General features: G+C 36.4%; 1 protein-coding gene and 1 long non-coding RNA gene across 3 annotated transcripts in view; one reads left to right on the forward strand and one right to left on the reverse strand.

Moving 5' to 3' along the window:
• LOC121480217 overlaps positions 1-18,947 on the forward strand; it is a 48,618-nt gene extending 29,671 nt beyond the window's left edge. The window contains exons 2-3 of the long non-coding RNA XR_005984913.1: positions 10,774-10,926; positions 18,791-18,947. This is a non-coding gene — a long non-coding RNA (uncharacterized LOC121480217). The remainder of the gene's footprint in view (positions 1-10,773; positions 10,927-18,790) is intronic.
• Positions 12,972-20,009, reverse strand: part of ST8SIA1 (ST8 alpha-N-acetyl-neuraminide alpha-2,8-sialyltransferase 1) — a 146,783-nt gene continuing 139,745 nt past the window's right edge. For both annotated transcript variants that reach the window (XM_041736595.1, XM_041736594.1), the window contains one exon: positions 12,972-17,053. In XM_041736595.1, the coding sequence (XP_041592529.1) occupies positions 16,567-17,053 (487 nt within the window). In that variant the 3' untranslated portion in view covers positions 12,972-16,566. The remainder of the gene's footprint in view (positions 17,054-20,009) is intronic.

A 20,009-nucleotide genomic window follows, 5' to 3' on the forward strand; every position in this document is an offset into this window, starting at 1 on the left:
AATATGTCATCCTTCTCTTACTCTTTATTTTAAAAGAAGGTTTCTAATGTTTCACCACTAAGAATGCCTTTTGCTATGCTTTTTAAAGGTAGATACCATTATAAAGGTAAGAAAATTATCTTCTATTATTTTTGGGGGGGGGAGGGATAAAGGAGGGGAAGGTGCAGAGGAAGAGAGAAGAATCTTAAGCAGGCTCCACACCCAGCATGTAGCCCGATGTGGAGCTCCATCTCACAACCCTGAGATCATGACCTAAGCCAAAATCAAGAGTCAGATGCTTAATCGACTGAGCCAACCAGGTGTCCCATATCTTCTATTCTTAATCTTAAAAAACATTTTTAAAAATCAGGAATGATTGTTTTTTTCTCATGATTTTTCTCAATGTACTGATACAATCATGACATTTCATGATTAAAATCAAGTTAATGTGATTCATTATATTATTATCTAATATTAAAGTCTCCTTGTATTCTGGAATAAACTCAACATATTCAATCACCAGAAAGATATAAGAGTTCTAAAACTGTACCTAATAACATAGCTTTAAGATATATGAAACAAAATTAGACAAATTAAACAATACTCCAATTTGACAAATCCAACACAAAAGTGAGACATTTGTCTTTTAGCTGGAGACTTTAGTACATTTAAATTAATTGTTATAGTGGTTATATATGGTCTTTTTGGTATATTTCACAAAATGAACTATCCATTGTTTCCTCTATATTTTGCACTTGCCTGGATTCCTTGTGTTATTCCATCTTCCTGGAATGTCTTTCTCCATCGGCTCTTATTTTTTTTTGTATTTACACATAATCACAATGCACTATTCCTCTTCAAGATCCAGCCTGAAATCTACTCTCTCTTCAATGATTCCCAGAGTTAAGAGCGAGAAGTAATTGTTGTTTACTATAGCACATTATCTTTATTCCTCCAGGAACAAATCAAACTGAGGAAGAGTAGAAAGATATAATATAGCTTGAAGCAAAAAACCCAATGAAATGAAATTTTAGAAAAAGAATGTATGAAGCCAAAATTTATTTTTTTGCAAAGATAAAAATAATTGCTAAAATTTAGCTACACTAACCATGGAGAAAAAAGAAAGACATAAACTATACATGTATAAGTAAAAGTGGAGATACCACTCTAGACCTTAGAGAAATTAAAAGGATAATAATAGACTATCATATAGAAGTTTATGGCAAGGAATTAGACAAATTACCCAAGTTAACAAAACAGACTTGTGGAAATTCAGAATACCTATTTTAAGGGAAAAAATTTGAAGACTAATTTAAATTCCTCCCATAAAAAACAAACAAACAAACAAAACACTAAGGCCCAGATGGTTTTACTAGTCAATTCTGTCAAAAATTTGGTAAAGAAATAATATGAATCTCAGACTCTTAAAATGTAGAGAAGAAAACACATCTTAGTCTATTTTATGAAGTCACTATTACCCTATTACCAAAGCCAAAGAAAGATATCACAAGGAAAGCAAACAGACCAAAATCCTTCATGAGCACAGACACAAAATCTTTACTAAAATATTAGCATACCAAATCCTGAAACACATAAAGACTTTAAACATGGGAAAGCAGAGTTTATTACAACAATGCAAGGTTGATTTAACATCTTAAAATTGATTATTTTAATACATGACACTAACAGATTAAAGAACTAAAAATGATCATCTCAATAAATTTAACCCTCAAGAAACCAGGAATAGAAATTAAATTTCCTATTTGGGGAAAGGGCATATACAAAAATAACTACAGCTAGCATTATACAGATCCAGAAAGATAACATATTTTTACTTGAGATTAGGAACAAGGCAAAGATGTCCATTCTCAGCATTTCTATTTAACATTGTGTTTGCAGTTTTAGCTGGTGTAGTAAGGTAAGAATAAGAAGTGAAAGGGGGAAAAAAAAGAAGTGAAAGGGATACTTATTTAAAAGAAAGAAATACCTGTGTCTTTATTTTCAGATAACATCAAAAGCACTATCTTCTTGGAAAAACATAAAATTAACTTCATCAAAATGAAAAACTCCTGATTTTCAAGAGAAGCCATTAAGAAAATTAAGAAACAATTCATAGACAAGGAAAAATATTTGCTAATATTATACTTGAGAAAAGATATGTGTATAAAATGTATTTTTTAAATCTAAGAACTCAATAAGAACCTTCCCAAATGTGTAATGCAAAAGATTTTAATAGATATTTCACCAAAAGAGAGATATAAATGGCTAATAAGCACCACAAACATATTCAGCATCATTAGTCATTAAGGAAGTGAACATTAAGTCTACTAAGAGACATCATGACATACTCTCTGAAATGTTATTTTTTTTAAAAAGACCAACAATACCAAGTGTTGTTGTTGAGGATGTGAAGAAACAAACGTACATTTACATTGGATGGTATAAAATGGTATTGCTTCTTTTGCAGAACAATTTAGTAGTTTCTTAAAAGGAAAATCTTACCATGTGAATCAGCAATCTGCACACAAATGTTTAAAGCATTATTCAAAATAGGAATCACTTAAATAAATCCATTAGCTGTTGAATTAATAAGCTAAGTGTGTTAAGTGCATACAATGGAATACTATTCACCAATTAAAAGGAACAAACTACTGACACATGTAATGACATAGATGAACCTCAAAAACATTTGTTAAATGAAAGAAGTCAGAGGCAAATGACTATATATTATATTATTCCAATTACATAAAGTTTCCGGAAAAAAACAAAACTATAGAGACCAAAAGCAGATCCAGGATTGTTGGGCTGAGAGCAGGGATTTGACCATAAAGTGGAACTAAGGAATTTGGTGGTGGGGGGGATGATAGAACAGTTATAAAACTGGACTCCAGTAATGGATTCACAACCATAAATTTTACTCAAAATAATCAAACTGTACATTTACAATGGGTAAATTGTATGGTACATAAACTATTCCTAAATAAAATTGTTAAAAATGTATTAACTTCCCAACCCCATTTTAACTAAAAAGTGTAATGTTCATGTCCCACACAAATATTGGGTAACTTGTTTATTAAATAACACTAATAATAATCAACCAGTCAAGCTATTGTCAATGGGAGCAGAAAGGATTGGAAAAATCCTCATGTGCAATAGTAATTTATGTGGGCTGACATTCCCCTCTCTACTAAACCACCACCAAAAACGATTTTGATATGAAAAGGTTAGTAAGTCTGGACTTGAAAAACACAAGAACTCACATAGTTTTACACATTCTGATGCTACCTAGAACTAGTGACTCTGCTACTGCTAAATCCAAAGGTGAAACTTCTGTCAAAGTGCTGAAAGCCAAGATAAAGAAAAAAAAAATCCTAAAGGAAATTAGAGAGTGAAAAACAAATATAACATATAATACAATGATAATTTTAGCAAAATTCTCATCAAACACAAAGCAAACCAGAAAAGAATGAAATGACATATTTAAAATGCTAACAGTAAAAACTGTTAAGCTAGAAATCTATATCCAGTAAAATATACTTCAAAAATAAAGATGAGTTATATAAATTTTCAGACAAGCAAAACCCGAGAGAATTTACTATCAGCACTACAAGGAAACTGGAGGAATTTCATCAGGCTGTCAAGAAATGATACCAGTTCTACAGGATTATAAAGCATGAAATTATTATGAGGGGTAAATATGAAAAAGTATATTTTAATATCATAATTTTTGTAAGCTACCTGCCTACTTAAAACAAAAACAACGTTATATCATGAGGTTTATAAAATACACGTCAGTTTGGGCAGCTACAGCAAAATTCCATAAACAAAGCGGCTTATAAACAACAGAAATTTATTTCCCACCTTTCTGTAGGTTGTAAGTCGGAGATCAGGGTACCAGCATGGTCAAGTCTGGTGAAAACTCTCTTCCAGGTTTCAAACTTCCAACTTCTTGTATCCTCCCAAGGATGAGAGAAGAAAGAGGAAGCAAGCTCTCTTGTCACTCATAAGGGTACTCAACGCATTCATGAGGCTTCCATCTTCATGGCCCTCATCTACTCCTAATTCTCTCACTTTCCCATCACCCCCACTTTACCATCACATTGGGGATTAGGGCCTCAACATATGAACATGGGGGCAAGGGCCACAAATATTCAGTCCATATATGTGACAGTAGGAGAAAAAAACAGGAGGGCCAGAGCAAAGTGGCTTATCCTGTTGTAAACTTATTTTATGTGAGGTGGTAAATATTACTTCAAGTTATATTGAGATTAAAAATGCATATTATAATCCCAAGAGCAAGAACTGCAATAAAAGCATAGGGTAAGAGCTAATAGAGGAGATGAAATAAGATACTAATGAAACAGATGATTAATGTAAAAGAAAGTAAGACAGCAGCATGAATGGAAAAAGGAACACAGTGAATAAAAATAAAACAAATAGCAAAATGATATACTTAAACCCAACCATATTAGCAACTGTGTTAAATATAACGGGGTTAGACTGTTCTCAGTTAAAGGGGAGAGACAAAGCAGATACCAAGCTAACCAAGACCCAACTATATGTGTTTACAAGAGATGCATTTTAAAAATACACTAGGATGGGAGCACCTGGTGGTTCAGTTGATTAAGCGTCTGCCTTCAGCTCAGGTCATGGTCCCAGGGTTCTGGGATAAAGTCCTGTATCAGGCTCCCTGCTCAGTGGGGAACCTACTTCTCCTTCTCCTTCTCCCTCCCTCCCTGTTCCCACCTGCTCATGCTTTCTTGCTCTTTCTCTGTCAAATAAATAAATAAATAGAGAAAAAGAAATAAACTAGATTGAAAGTAAAAGGATAGGAAGAGATGTGTTATAAAAACATTAAGCATAAGAAATCTTATAAGGCTTTCTTAATATTAAAGTAGACTTCAAAACAAGGAGTATTACCTGAAGCCATGAAAGAAATTTTATATATTTATCTTGATATTTATTTATCATATATATATCATAAATTTATGTCATCAATAAAGGGTCAATTTGTGAAGAGAATTTAAGAATCATAAATGCATCTTTCAAGTAATCAGGTATTGAGGTGGTCAATTAGGACAATGAGCCAAATTAAAAGTAATAATCAAGTCTTTATTCACTTAGTGTGACATTGCAAACGGGAGGCAAAAACAGGCACTAGTTCCTAAGGTTTTCATTTTTCCTTGTGAAATAGCACTAGGAAGGAGTCGGGAGATGGATTGCACGTGGGGGAATTGTCTCACTGCAAAGGAACCCTAAATGAAATGATTTTCCCTATGAACCTGAGGGCCAGAAGGGAGAGAGGAAAGAACTAGGAGTGGAAAAGTATGGAGTCAAAGCGGAGAAAAATTCCTTAGTGTAGACACCTGATGGGGCCTTCAAATCGAAGTGGTAGGCTAGGAATGCAGACTTGCATATGGCAGTAGCTGTCCCAGGGGCCCGGAGTCCTCGACTGCAATTTATCCAGAAGACCAATGCATTGGCTGTATACACAGATGGGGTGGGCAACACAGCTTCTCCCCAGGAGGCCTGCTGGGCAAAGCCTAATAATTGCATACGAAGGATCAGCATGGTTGTTTGGCCTGGAGTCACATTCCTCACTTTATGTAGTTTATAGCAGAATAGCAAAGCATAAAAAGCTAAAATTTATAGAACTAAAGGAGAAGTGGGCATATCATGTTTGGAGAATTTAATGCTTCTTTTTTCTGTAATCGATAGAGCAAATAGATAAAATGTCAGTGAAGATGCACTTAACCTAATAAACCTTTTTAGTATACTCCTGACAGCAACTGCAGAACGTATCTACTTTTGAAGTAGTCATGGAAGCTGAGCCATAAAACAAGTCTTGATAAACTTCAAAAGGTTATAATCGCATACAGTGTATTCTTTGATCATGACAAAATTATTAAGGTTAAAAAAGATAACAAAAGATACTACTAACCCCTCCCTCTCCATATATTTGGAAATTAGAATATATACTTCCAAAAGCACATGGGTGAAAGAAGAATCACAAAATAATTGGGAAGTATTTTGAATTAAGCCATTACAGATGCACAACATATTACAATTTGTAGGAGTCTCTCCTGCTTCCATCCCTTAGTGCCCAGATCCAAATATTCTAAACGTTATCCAAGTATCTAAATATGAGAAAAACTAGTCACTATCCAAAACACACACCACGTCTTATAAGATGGTACCACAACCCCTTAAGATATTGTCTCTCAAATGGTTCTTAAAATGAGCCTCTATTAGGCCCTGCCAGCGTTCTGTAAGGCAACTGCTTCTAGATCAGCATTTCTCTAACCTTTTTCTTTACCTCCTTGTCTTACCCTCAAGAGAACTTTTAAGATTTTTCTCCCCCCGAATCATTGTAAGATCTAAGGTTTTTTTGCTCCTTAGAACCAACTTTTGCCTCTTGTGGAGACAATATTACTCCCACTGACAATGAATGTTCTACTAAATATGGTAAAGAATAATACTTGTTAATTCCATAGGCATAAGCTCCTTTCTGTTTGCTATAAAAAAATGTGGTTTTTGGCCAAAAGGATGTTGCATGTTGTATATATACTTTATATGGTACATAATCCATTACATAGATTGGTAGATGGTGGTACTGGCACAAGTATTGAGGACAGGAAAGGCAAATCCAAAATAAATGTTTATTTCAGTGAGAACAAATTGCTTCATGCCCCATGATGGAAAGTGCTGGTAATCACTCTTGGCCTTTCCAGGCAATAGCCTGGATTAATGAATCAACCACCCTGTCTTTATAAGAGGTCCAGACAAAACAGGATGTTAAATGGATACCAGTTCATCTCTTTCCTCAAGTACCCCACTACTTTGTCAATGGCCTTCTACCCAAAGAAGCTTTGGTACCAGGTACAGAGATTATGCATGGAATCAAGTAACCTGGCTTCTACCACTGTTGAGTGCCCCTCTGGTAATAGCAAAGCCAATGTTGAACACTCAATAGAAAATCATTTCCCAGGAGATCATTAATCCATCTGGTGGGATGTTGATGAAAGTGACCCACCAAATAACCACTCCTATTCTTACTTTTCACTCTTCCTCCACCAGCAGAAGTTGGAATCTTCCAGATCTTGACACCATTGAACTCTTGATTGCCTCATAATCTAACTTCTGATTACATTATCATAAGAAAGTTCCCAAATACTGATTTTTTTTAAATTCATGCCTGGAAACCATGACTCTTGTGCGGCTAAGAAATAACTTTAATTCTATCTCTATAAGAGAAAACACAAGGACTTTTGTTTTCCCGTATTTTTCAAAATCCTAGAAACTAGATGACATCTTATACATGTTAAGCATAATCAGATATGGCCTTGACTTCATCCCATGTTCTCCAGATCATTCACAATGAACCCCACAAAATTCAATTCAATAATCCTATGTCTTTAGTTCTTCATATCATCAAGAATCTGTATATCCAAAATAATAAGTTTTCAAGCAAAACTCTAGTCTGTGACTTGTAATTACCCTCTTCTTAAGTTTAGAGATTCTTGAGTAATTAATGCTTTTGGATTCTTAATATCTGTTTTTGAATGTTCTTGAACTCAGTAATATCTAGATTTCTTTTTTACTTAATGATAGTTGGTAAAAACAAGTTAAATCTGTTTTCCTCATATGGTCTGAGAATAGGTTAGGGTAACCCACATTTATACTAGAAGTCTGTCTTTTTTACCCTTGAATGATTCAGCTAAACACCATGAAGTTTTACCATTAGGTAATGAAATGACCTTCTTAAAATAGCTGTAACCCAAAAGGCTGTTTTGTGAGAGTGAACTCAGAGAATTAATAAGGAGATCCGTACAAAGCACCTTGATCAATTTCGGAGGTGAAATGTATGATAAAGGATAGATCAAGGTCACTTTTCCTGATGTCGCTCCTGTTGAGACAGTGCCTGGCATAACTGGGCCACTAGAATGCAAGGGAAATGGGAGTTTGAAGCAATTATCTAAATAACATAGACAAGAAGGCACACTCGGGCTTGTCAAAGTCATCCATATGAGCAGAAGGGGAATCTAAATATTTTGAATCTTGTTAGGAATTTATTAAAGTATCTCTAGGACACACATACTGATGCCACTGACTCATTACATAAAGGGAAAATTTTATCGCTGGAAAAAAATAGGTTCATGTACATATTTCACATTAAGTAAGCGCTCAATTTTCATTCTACGTCACCCAATAGATAATGCCTTTTACCTGCATAAGGGTAACAACACTGTTCATATAATCTATTCATAGCATTTAGAGTTCTGTACTTCTAAAATAATTTTCTCACCAAGCAGCATGAGGTTTCATCCAGAAGGAAAAAAATCAGTGTAGCTGATATGGATACAAAACAGAGGAATAGAAAAGGAAATAGAATTACCCATACGCTTCTGGGAAATAAAAAGACTTCACAAGCTATAAAAAAATCATTTTATTCACAGGGTACATTTCCAAATTTTCTCCAAGTAAGGGAGGTAGAGAAATTGAGACTTACTGAACCTTCTCACTACCAGCCATAATTACAATGAACACACTAAAGAAAAAGACATGTTTTTACAGCAAACCTCCTCCTATGACATCGCATTTAGATTTTGTAGAAACCACTCAGCAGAACCAACCAAGATAGATACTGTTTTTTCAAGTCACACTATAAAAAGTGCCAATTAAAGTTTTTTTCTTACCTGCTACCTTTTATATGAAACTTTTAAAAAGAAGAAGAAATGAAGAGCACTGATTTCCCGCATACCTCCTGCCAATGGAATTTGGTCTTATTAGGAAAAAGTAATTTCATCTATACTTCAAAAGTGAGTTCAATTTTATAGTCTAATCTAAAAAATCTTTTCCAGAATTATTGCATCCATGGCCTGGTAGTCAAACCACATTGTACGAGAAAGAATAATTTTTCTATCTTTCTCTTACCTCCAGTCTGCAAATTTGCTGAAAAAGAGCCTGCACACATGCGGAATGTTATATAGGGTGCAATAATCCAATTAAAGAGACCAGTGAGAAACGTTTCTCTTTCAAAGCTTTTCAGGCCAACTGTACTGTGGTCACTAGAGTTCTAATAATGTTCTAGACTTTTTAAAAATTACATAAGCTTTTCAATGGAGCTTTCCTTGTCTGTTCTCTCCCCTTCCCTCTAGTGTCTCTGACTCTGATGTACCCCTGTGACCATCGATCACCACAAATGGTGAATCGTGTATATTATGGGAGGGATGTCTATAGTAACTTATGGATAAGAAAGCCCAAAGAATTGGTGCTTAAGAGCAAATGAGAAACAGAAACAAACTGTTTCTTTGCTTCCATGAATGCTAGTGTTTGCTGGAGAAACAAACATTTTTAATCTAATCATTTTTAGTTTTCCTGTAGCTATCACCTAAGGAGCTCTCTATGAGAAGGTTCTACTAGTTCAACAAAGGATATTTACATACCATTATCAGACGTCTCCAAGGCCTATATACTATTGTGCATTTATATAAAATAGTCACATTTCACTACATTTATAAGAATTCTTGCTGATGGTAAAGGTACAACTTGGAATACACATGGCTACCTTTAAAGTGACAGGGGGACAGGAAGGAAATACAGAAGGAAGAGGGAGCCAAGCCAGACAAAGTTAAGGCACCCTCTGCCACCCCCACCCTCATCAGCCATTTTTCTCTTTTCAATGGGAATAAATAATGCAAGGGTGTGTGTGTGTGTGTGTGTGTGTGTGTGTGTGTCTATGTCTGTGTATCTGTGTGTGTTTACACTAGAACAGAGGGGAGAAAACACATCTAAATCTTTACAACTGTCACCATGCATAGCATATGGTGGCCATGTTTCAAAGGGTGATGTTCAAAGTGACACCTTCTACTATCGCTGCCTCATCATGACAGGAGAGCTAAATAATAATCTTGTGTATGTGTCAAAGTGGAGATAAAAAGGGGCTATGAGAATGGCAGTGTTTACATATCCTAGCTTCGACACCAAGGAAAGCACGACTCAGAGATGGGCAGGAGGGCCCAAGTAGGTAAACTGGTGCCACTCCTCCATTGTCTTCCCTATGTGTCTCACAATCTGGCTCTCACGCTGCTTCCTCTAGCATCTTTTCATCATGAGCCATAACAACTGCATAACAATATATTTCCTTTAAAATGTTAAAGTTTCCTTAACATTTCCTTAAAATGTTTTGAAAGGTTCTATTCTTGGGACTGCACTCCCAAAGACTAACAGCCTCTGCACTCTGAGCTTAGATTCATACTAAGATCCCTCCCAGGGGTCCTTCACAATTAAAATCCTGATTTTTATCTTTCTCTTTTTCTTTTTGGTTAAACCCTTTTTTAATCACAATTTTCCATTTCACTTATGATGCAGAGAAAAACAGACATATCTGACTCCAAATTTTCTCTGCCCTGGATAAACTCTTATCTCTTAGATGTTTATTGGTATCACGCAACACATATGCTTTTAAAATGACAAATAACTCGAGAAAATCTAATTATATAGAAGCAGAAAGAGACATGATCAATAGATTTGAATATTATTCTATAAAAGTCCCAGGCAGCTTTGCATCATTGATTATATCTGACAGCTTTAATAGGAACGCAAAATTAGAAAGGACTTTATCACAATGCAGAGATCAATAAGAACACAGAGGAGGGAGGCAAATAAATGACCATGAACAAAAGATAATTCCTCTCTTGTGCTTTAAAAAAGTTATAGTTGTGGGCTTTGGTTATCACACAAATGTTCACAGATATTATACGTCAATTTATAATGTTATTTATTCCTTGTTAGGGGGAAGAAATCAGAAATGTTGGCATCAGAAAGAAGAAAATCAGAAGGAAACAGAAACATACTTTTTCTTTATTGTGATGATGAGCAGAGGTTGTCTTATGTTTGAATGAGCTTTCCTTTCAAGCACTTGGTTCAATCTCTCACCTCTAGTAGGTATGTAAATAATTCAAGAGACATGCCTAGGCTGTGGATAAAGCCAACAGAAACCATTTTCTTATGATAGGAAGAAAAAAGTCTACAGCAATTGTAGCTTCATCTAAATCTCTTTCCACTTACAAAATAGGAATCTTACAGTGTTCAACCTAAATATTCTGTCCTCATCTTTCGGGGTCACAAACAAACATTCTAGGCTCCAGGATTCTTTTGGACCAGTCTCCTCAGCTTTCAAAGAGACTATGTAAGAACTATAGAACATAGTTGACTCCTGAACAATGCAGGGATCTAAGGCTCAACCCCGCCATACAGTCAAAAATCTGCATATAACTTTTGACTCCCCCAAAACATAACTACTCCATAACTATTATGCCTATTATTGCCTGGAAGCCTTATCAATAACATAAACAGTTGATTAACACATATTTTGTACAATATACTATATTCTTACAATGAAGTAAGCTAGAGAAAATAAAATGTTATTTATAAAATCATAAGGAAAATACATATACAGTACTGCACTATATTTATCAAAAAAAAATCTGTGTATAACAGACCTGTGTAGTTCTCACCTGTGTCATTCAAGGGTCAACTATATTTGCTATCTCCCTAGCTTCAAGAATTCAGAAAATTCATCTGAGTGGGAAAAAAAGCTCCATTTTTAATCATCACTGACAGGGCCATAATTAGGTCAGGGTGACCAGAATTCACTCACAGGACATCCAAATTTAGAGAGCACAAATTTAAGGAAAAAAACTGTTTAAGGCAGTATAAAATTTTAAGCTTCTCAGCAAATTTCTACACCAACTCTCCAGTCACAAGGCTACTAGCTTGACCCAACTGTCAGGCCATTTTCCCTGGTAGTGGATAGAAATAGATGGTGCTGGAAAGTCAAGGTCAAGCACAGAGACTTATCCTTAGGTACTCTGAGAGTTTGGGAGTACAGTTTTCTCCTCCTTTCCACTTGCCTCCTCCTCTTCCCGGCACCCAGACCCAAATCGCTGGTCATAGTTACCTATAGTTACTACAGAATTTGCTAGAGGTTTGGCCGAAGTTTCAGGTGCCTTGTACTTGTTTACCACTTCCTGACGTGTGCTCATCAAAAAGTCTTAATCTGAGAGTAGACCTCTAGCCTGAGAAGGGGGAAGTAAAAAGCACAACATTACTCTCAGTCCTTATTCCTCCACATATTTGTCCTCAGGTTCTCACAAAAGTCTTTCCAGCCCTTGATCCCTGGCACTCTAGAAACAGAGCAGATATTATTACCTGGTTCTGGTGGGAACGGTTTTGTACAACACATTAAGAATTCCCTAAAGGCGTTGGTGGACTGTGGCGTGTTTTTCCTTGTAAGTCCCTCCTGATAAAGATTTGTCAGTTAAAAATTTAACGAGGCCAATATTTTGAAACATGAAACTCAAAATGATAGACGGCTGATTTTTTTCAAAGAAATAGAAAGCTTCATATAATAAACTAGAAAACTGGAATAGTTGCTGACCAGAAGAAATGTGCTTGATATGTTTTCTATTTGGGACTCATATATACCACTTCTGTAAAGCTTCTGACTAATCTAAGAATATTTTTGTCCAATTTGGACCCCTGGGATTTCTTGCATTAATTTCCATGTAGATTGTGAGGCTGTGCTGTCCATTGCTCCAGGTACAACTTACATATAATCTAAAAAGGTTTGTAGGACATGAGACATTGCAAAACCAAACAGGTATTGTCTGAATATCTACCATTTGGGGTCATTTCTATTATTTTGGAATATTTATTTTGTTAAAACAAAAGTGAACTATATAGGAATAAAATTCCATGGCACTACTTAACTTCATGTATTGATTGTAGTTTAGATGCACAGTGCTGTATAAACTGTTGGTCAGAGGCACCTGGGTAGTTTAGTCCATTAGGTGTCTGCTTTCTGCTCATGACCATCTATTTCTGCTCATGATCCCAGAGTCCCAGGATCAAACCCAACATCAGGCTCCCTGCTCAGTGGGGAGGCTGCTTCTCCCTTTCTCTCTCCCTCTGCTCCTTCTCTGTCTCTCTCACTCATACTCTCGCTCTCTCAAATAAATTTTAAAAATCTAAAAAGTAAAAGTAAAGAAAATAAACTGTTGGTCAGACTCTACATAAAGCATAGGCATCCATTTTCTTCTTCCATATAAAAATCTTTCATATAAAAAAAATCACTTTTCTAGCTTAGAGAATGATTTCATCCTTCACTCATCTTAATTTTACTGAAGTGTAATTAAAATTAAACAGAGGTCACCTTATTCATGATCCTTAGCATCAATGCAATTCTTAAATTGGGACTGATAAAAGGTAAAAATCCTATCAGGTATCCATTTTCAGTTTCCTCATATCTTCTACTGCCCCCATGGAGCAGCCTAATTTTTGTCAATAAAAAGCAAATTTAAAAATTAGACCCATGGGACACCTGGATGGCTCAGAGTATCTGACTTTGGCTCAGGTCATGATCCTGGGGTCCTGGGATTGAGTCTTGCTTCAGGGCCCCTGCGGACCATGTCTCTGCCTCTTTCTCTGTGTCTCTCATGAATAAATAAATAAAACCTTTTAAAAAAAATTAGAGGGTGACATCCTCTCTAGGCAGATGCATTGAAAGTAATGAAATATTTTCTTACTGACTGTGTCTCCCATAACCTGAGTATCTTCTGAGCTAATGTTAAGGGTCAGTAGTATTAAAACATAATTGACCAAATTCGTCAAAGTATGAGGCCCAATTCCAGATAAACAAAATAAAATAATAGGTGCTTAGATTTCAACTTCTTAATAGTAATAGAGTATTCCAGACTACTCTGCCAGATAATTCTGGAAAGATCTTCACTTAGGAACACATATATTTCAGTAAGGATAGATACGCATAACTTTATGCCACAATACATATGTGTACACACACACAAGCACAGTCACACTCCTTGTCTAGATACATCTAATCATGAAAAAGGCAATATGTATGGCATACCTATGAGTTGTTAGTATAAAATAATACCAACTGCAATCTACTCTAAGAACACATTCTCATTTAACTGTAGTCATATTTCAAATGATGTCAGTGTGTATATATATCCTTAAGTGAAGACAGTTTGGAGCAAAGTATTCTTTTGGTCTAATTCAGGGTTTCTCAACCTTGACACTGTTAATATTTTAGACTGGGTAATTCTTTGCTGGGGGTGGGGGAGCTGACCTCTGCACTGTAGGATGTTTAGCAGGATTCCTGGCTTCTGTCCACTAGATGCCAGTAGCACCCTCCAAATCATGACAATCAAAAATGTCTTTATACACTGCTGAAAGTCACCAGATGGGGGAGGGGAAACACCCCAGTTGAGAAGTACTGGTCTAATTGAACATTATCATCTTGGGCCATTTCTGTTCTGCCTTTCAGAAGCCACAAATTCACAGTCTAAAAATTGCATAACTTATTGTGTAAATCTATCACAGAAATCGTAACAAGATGTACAATTTCCAAATAGCTTCAGTGGAACTGTGACGCATAGGCTTTATGGAGCTCTTTACTCACATTTGAACAATTCTATCAGTTAAAGTACTAATTTGTGTGGCATGTGTTTTTCATTAGCCCTTTTATATCTTTGATGACATGTATAGGTAAAAATGTATTCCTTATTAAGGTAATTATTAAATAATAACAATGGCTCTAAAAAGGAAATAGGTTTAAGGTTTCACATCCAGTGAGTATTTAACACAGCTTACTCACAGTAATTCTCATTACATTTTTGCTGGCATATAGGATTAAAATAACAAATCAGTTCTGTACAGAATCAATATTCTCAAATTCTTAACTTTCTAAGCATCAATATAATCTGTTATGTCAAGCAGTCATTTTTTTAACTGATTTCTATGATAACCTCAAAATTTAATCTTACTTCGAAACCATCTATTCTGGTGGTGAAACAGAATTTTCCCAAGGGCTTTGTTTTCTCAATGTCTTTTAAATTAACCCACCAAAACCTGCCACCTGTTTTAATTTATATGGTAAACTAAGTTTCTACCATTAAAAATGAAGTAGAATGTTTAGCATAACTTATCTATATTTTGGTACATTGAAAAGAATAAAAAGAGTGATTTCTAGTGTCTCCTTTTAGATTAAGGCATTCCAAAGCACAAAGACAATAAGAGGCTCCCTTTACCTTCCTCATACATGTAAACATATTTAACTGCCTATAATCTGTTAGTAGAGTTTGTTTGCAGTTTGTCAAAGCTTATGTAAAAAGTTTTCTAAGTAGCCTTACCTGCTACTACCAAGGGAATCAACATCTATGAATTCACATCCCTTTGCTTGTATGAACCACGCATGTGTGACCATGCTCAATACATGGTTCATTCATGATGTGTGAGATGTTAGGGAGAGTCAGAATGAGTAAAACAATTCTGCTCATTTTGGGTAAGCATTTGGGGGTCATGCTAGTGTAAGCATTATGAGCAGCAACCTGTCAGCTGGTTTGTCTTATATCAAGGTGTAGTGATGTGTAGTACACAATATACATCTGTATGTAGCTCTCCAACAATGGTTACAGACTTTTGCCATCCTAAGTCATGTGGGTTCAACTTTCTTAGCTGCATGGGGATGAGCTTTGTTTAACTGTGTGTATGTGTGAGTGTGCGTACATAAATACACATGTTTTACTTGTGTGCGTGTATCTTGGAGTGAATATACCATAGTAGATAGAAAAGGGATGTGCTTTCCAGTCCTGTTTCCAGACTAAACTTTACATCATTGTGCTTTATCTCTGATAATTAAATTAAGAAGACAATTATGCCAATTTGCAAATAAATAACGCACTCACATTTGCAGTCTTTCTGCACTAAAATAACATAATAATATGAACAGGCTTAAATAATGCAGACCTAAAATTGAGTTTATGCCCTCAATTCTGAGAAGGAGGGAAAGTGGCTCATGTTAATCAGACTATGAATCAACACAGTCTAAATTCAACAATGCTTCGCATCCTCTAAGTAGACTTGACAAAAGGGGAGGAAGCAATTCTTATTCAACATTTTTTAAATGGAGGGAAACTAGAGTTAACATAGACTTGGTTCAACAAATCACAAGAACTAGCTGTAGTGTTTTGTTATCTTTATTACTCAGTAAGGAATTTTCTTTTTATCTACCTCATCACCCACTCACTGCCCCTAAATAGGGCAAAAATAAATAATAATTTTTTAAAAACCTATGGTTCTAAGATATAAGATAGGTTTTTCTCTAAAGCCAGATTGTGTTGATAATCCATAACACTTTGTCCAGCATTTCCTTTATTCTACCTTGATTAATTCTTCAGCTTCAACAACTGGAGTTCTGTCTTGCGAACTACGTCTTCTAGCTTTGAACCATGTAAACGTGCTTTACCAACAGCATTTCACCAGCATGTTACTAGTTGCAAATCCACAATGTGCTACAAAATATTTCACAGGATGTTTCATTTCTTATTTGTCCTCCAAGCCAACATCCAAAGTGGAGTTTCTCTTGGTTTTTTGTAGTTGTTTTATTTTGTTTTTCCATGTGGCCCATGTGTATCCATGAAATGACTTGACCATTCCTTTTGGAGTCATGTAGAAAACCTAACAAAAATACCCTGGGCTCAGTTCTTTCTTTTTCCATGGTCCCTAGGAAGTGGGCTGAAGTGAAGTGTCTTCACATGGGTCTAGCTGCATCCTCAGTGCACCGATTTTATGAAGATACCAGAGCTGGAGAAATTCCTCTGGCATGGCATGGAAGCCAGAAAAGGGCAAGACGTTATCATAGTAGTGGTGGCTGATGGGCTGCTCATGCATATTCACAGAGAAGGGCCAGAACCCATAAATAGCTACCTCTTCACAGAGGCCCAGAGCTGCACTCACCAGAAAGAGTCCTGTGGACAAGCGCTTAGCATGGATTCCCCTACTTTTCCAGAACTTTCCAATGCTACGCAGAAAATTGGGGTTGGCGAAGAGCACTGTTTGATTGGCACCAACATCTGAGAGTGTATAATAAACCCGGAGAGATGGCTCTGTTCCTGTCTTCATAGAAAAGGCAGGCATGTAGATATAACTGTGGTTATAGATTTTCATGTTGTCCACAAATGTCTTTCTGGACCACAGTAGATTCTGAAACCTATTAAAGAAAAAGAAGAGGCTCAATTAAACCTTGAGAAAAGGAACTCCTCCAACCACTTTATTGTTCTTCTGATGGTCCTGATACTTCACATTATCGGGGGAGGGGGGAGCATGAAAAATGCTTCACTTATATTTAAAATCTTCTTTGAACTTACCAATTATTTCTCATCAAGGAGCTTGGCTTTCCCTAACCCCAACAATCTTAAATTCAGGTTAAGATTCCTTAATGGAACTCCTTCTAAACTAAAATGTGCTGTACATTTTGTTCTCCCAGAATAATTTGCCTGGAATGTAAAAATGGTTTAATACTTATGAATTCACAAAGGTTGTTGAATAAGAATTTTTTTAATTTAAGAATTTTTTTAATTTATTCATTTGAGAGAGAGAGAGAGTGAGCGAGAGCCCAAGAATGGGGAGGGACTGAGGGAAAGGGAAAAGCAGACTCCCTGCTGAGCAGGGAGCCCCGATGTGGGGCTCAATCCCAGGACCCTGGGATCATGACCTGAGTTGGAGGCAGACACTTAACTGACCAAATGACCCAGGCACCCCACTGGATAAGATTTTGATAAAAACTATTTGTGCAGGGATGCCTGGGTGGCTCAGCGGGTTGAGCATCTGCCTTTGGCTCAGGACATGATCCCAGATTCCTGGGATTCCACAGGCTTCTTGCATGGAGCCTGCTTCTCCCTCTGCCTGTCTCTGCCCCTCTCTCAATGTGTCTCTCATGAATAAACAAATAAAATCTTTTTAAAAAAACTATTTGTGCAGTAATATAAGCACAGGACTGGTTTCTTCATCTGCAAATCAAAGGAACCACCTGAAAGATACTTCTTCCCATTGAAATTCTATGATCCTAGAAGTATTCAGATTAACTGATACTATAACTACAATATTACATGGAAAAAGAAATACTTGTTACTATTATAAAATGATGCCGACAGAGTTGTCTACACTGCTTGCTCCAAAGAACTCTACTTTCCTATGTTCTTTCAGTTTGGATTCCATAAAAAAGAGGATCTCTGGTTCAAGTGTATTCAACTAAAATTGGTGGCATACATCCAATGTGTCAGACACCGGGCAATTTAACATTTAATGACCCCATTTTGTTCTTAAGAAATTCAGGTCCAATTGTGAAAACAAAAAGATAAATGAGGACAACGTAATGCTCTAAATGTAGCAGTTGATATTTGTATAAAGTACTGTGCAATCCAGAGGAAAAAACAATTAATCCTGCCTTAGAGTAGTAGACCCTGAGAGCTTCAGAGAAGGGATGACATTTAAGTACATCTCCTGTGGGGAGGCAACAGGAAGCAGAGCAACTAAACTAGAAGAAAACACTTTAGTCACAGGCAACGGTGCATAGCGTACAGACACAAGCATGATGGTTGTTTCCCTGGGACATGGGAGGCAGGAATGGTGGGAGGCAGTGGTTGAAGATAAGACACATTGCAAAAAAACTCATGCATCTCTAATTTGTTTGTGGACTTCAGTCTGTGGTGATGGGGAAACTTTACAGCCATGAGTACTCACAGCACTTACCATTTGTATCACAAATATTTCATCGTTTGTTTAGTTGTCAGTCTGTGTCAAAAAAGGTTCACTGATGATCTGGGGAAGGAAGAGGCTGGTAGCCTGGAGACCAGTTAGGAGGTTGCTGATACAGATTGTGTATAAAAAGAGAAAAAAGACAATGACCTACACTACGTTCTTATAACTTTTGTTTTCTTTCACACAGGGGCAGTCACCTGTCTTGGGTTATATGCAGGTAGAGCAGAAGCATCTAATGGAATGGAGCCACAACCAGCAGAGGGAAGTCTGGCCTGACATGTTGGCAGAGTTCATCATAAATATGTGAAACTAAAATTCTGAATAAACAAATCCACAGGATTTTATGTAGCAATCAGTGTCATTAACTCTGCCTGCCAAGAAAGGGGTGTTCTTTAAGCCCCAAAGAAGGAAAATTGCTCAAGTTTTCTTCATGTCCTTGATTCAGCAGCCTGTTTTAGCAATTTTCTCTGGGCCCTGACAAATTTAAAAAAGTGGTAACAGAGTTTGTAAGTGGAAACACTTTATCCTAAAAGAAGCCATGGAAGCACATTTAACCATACTCTGGGGCTGAACCAGTCTCACCAACACAAATTCCTACCTCTCAACTCCACTAGCCCGTGCTTAATAGTTCAATTCTCTCTGTTGCCCACCCACATCTTTCACTGTCTTTCTAAAACATGAATGCTTTCCCAATCATGTAACCGTATCCTGCAGATAACCTTTTACTTCTTTTGAACCATGGTTCTCAAACTTTAGATAGAATATCCTGATAGTACAGCTTCCTGGGTTCCAATGAGAGTTATCCAGGGTGCTGAATTTATATGCAGCACTCCCTGGTGATTCTGGTGCAGATGTCCTGTGGATAGACTTATTTAGAAGGTCAAAGCCATCCATGAAAGTTGTGTGGCTCTCTGCCATCTATTCCTCAGCATCTCTTTCTTTCTCTTTCTTTACATCTTCTAATTTTATCCTTGCTGCCATTCTATCAGGAAGAAGTGCTCCCTCTTCCCCTCTGTGTTTTGGAACAAACCATTTCATATTTTCTTAAAAACTCATGTTCTAAAGTGGATCTCCCTTCTTTAAAGCATTTAACCTCCCCATCTCTCCTGAATTATTCCCTTTTGTCTTCTAAGCACAGTTAGGACTTAGTATGAGGCAATTCTTCATATGCCCATATCATTTCCCAGGCTACATTCTAATTTTTTCATTGCATTATCAATGTTCTAGAGCAATTAGTCTACTTCTATCTGTTATCTTTCTTGCTTCCATTTCCTCCTTATTGCTGTGCAGAATGGCTCCTTTTCCATAGAGCTCTGCTGGTTAACGGAACTAATCCTTATTTTTGTAGTGGACCACATACTAATGAGAATTACAGAGAAAGCTTCAGCAAAATCAGGGAAATTGAT

Source organism: Vulpes lagopus, chromosome 21 (assembly GCF_018345385.1).
Source record: "Vulpes lagopus strain Blue_001 chromosome 21, ASM1834538v1, whole genome shotgun sequence".
In the NCBI taxonomy this organism is placed as follows: domain Eukaryota; kingdom Metazoa; phylum Chordata; class Mammalia; order Carnivora; family Canidae; genus Vulpes; species Vulpes lagopus.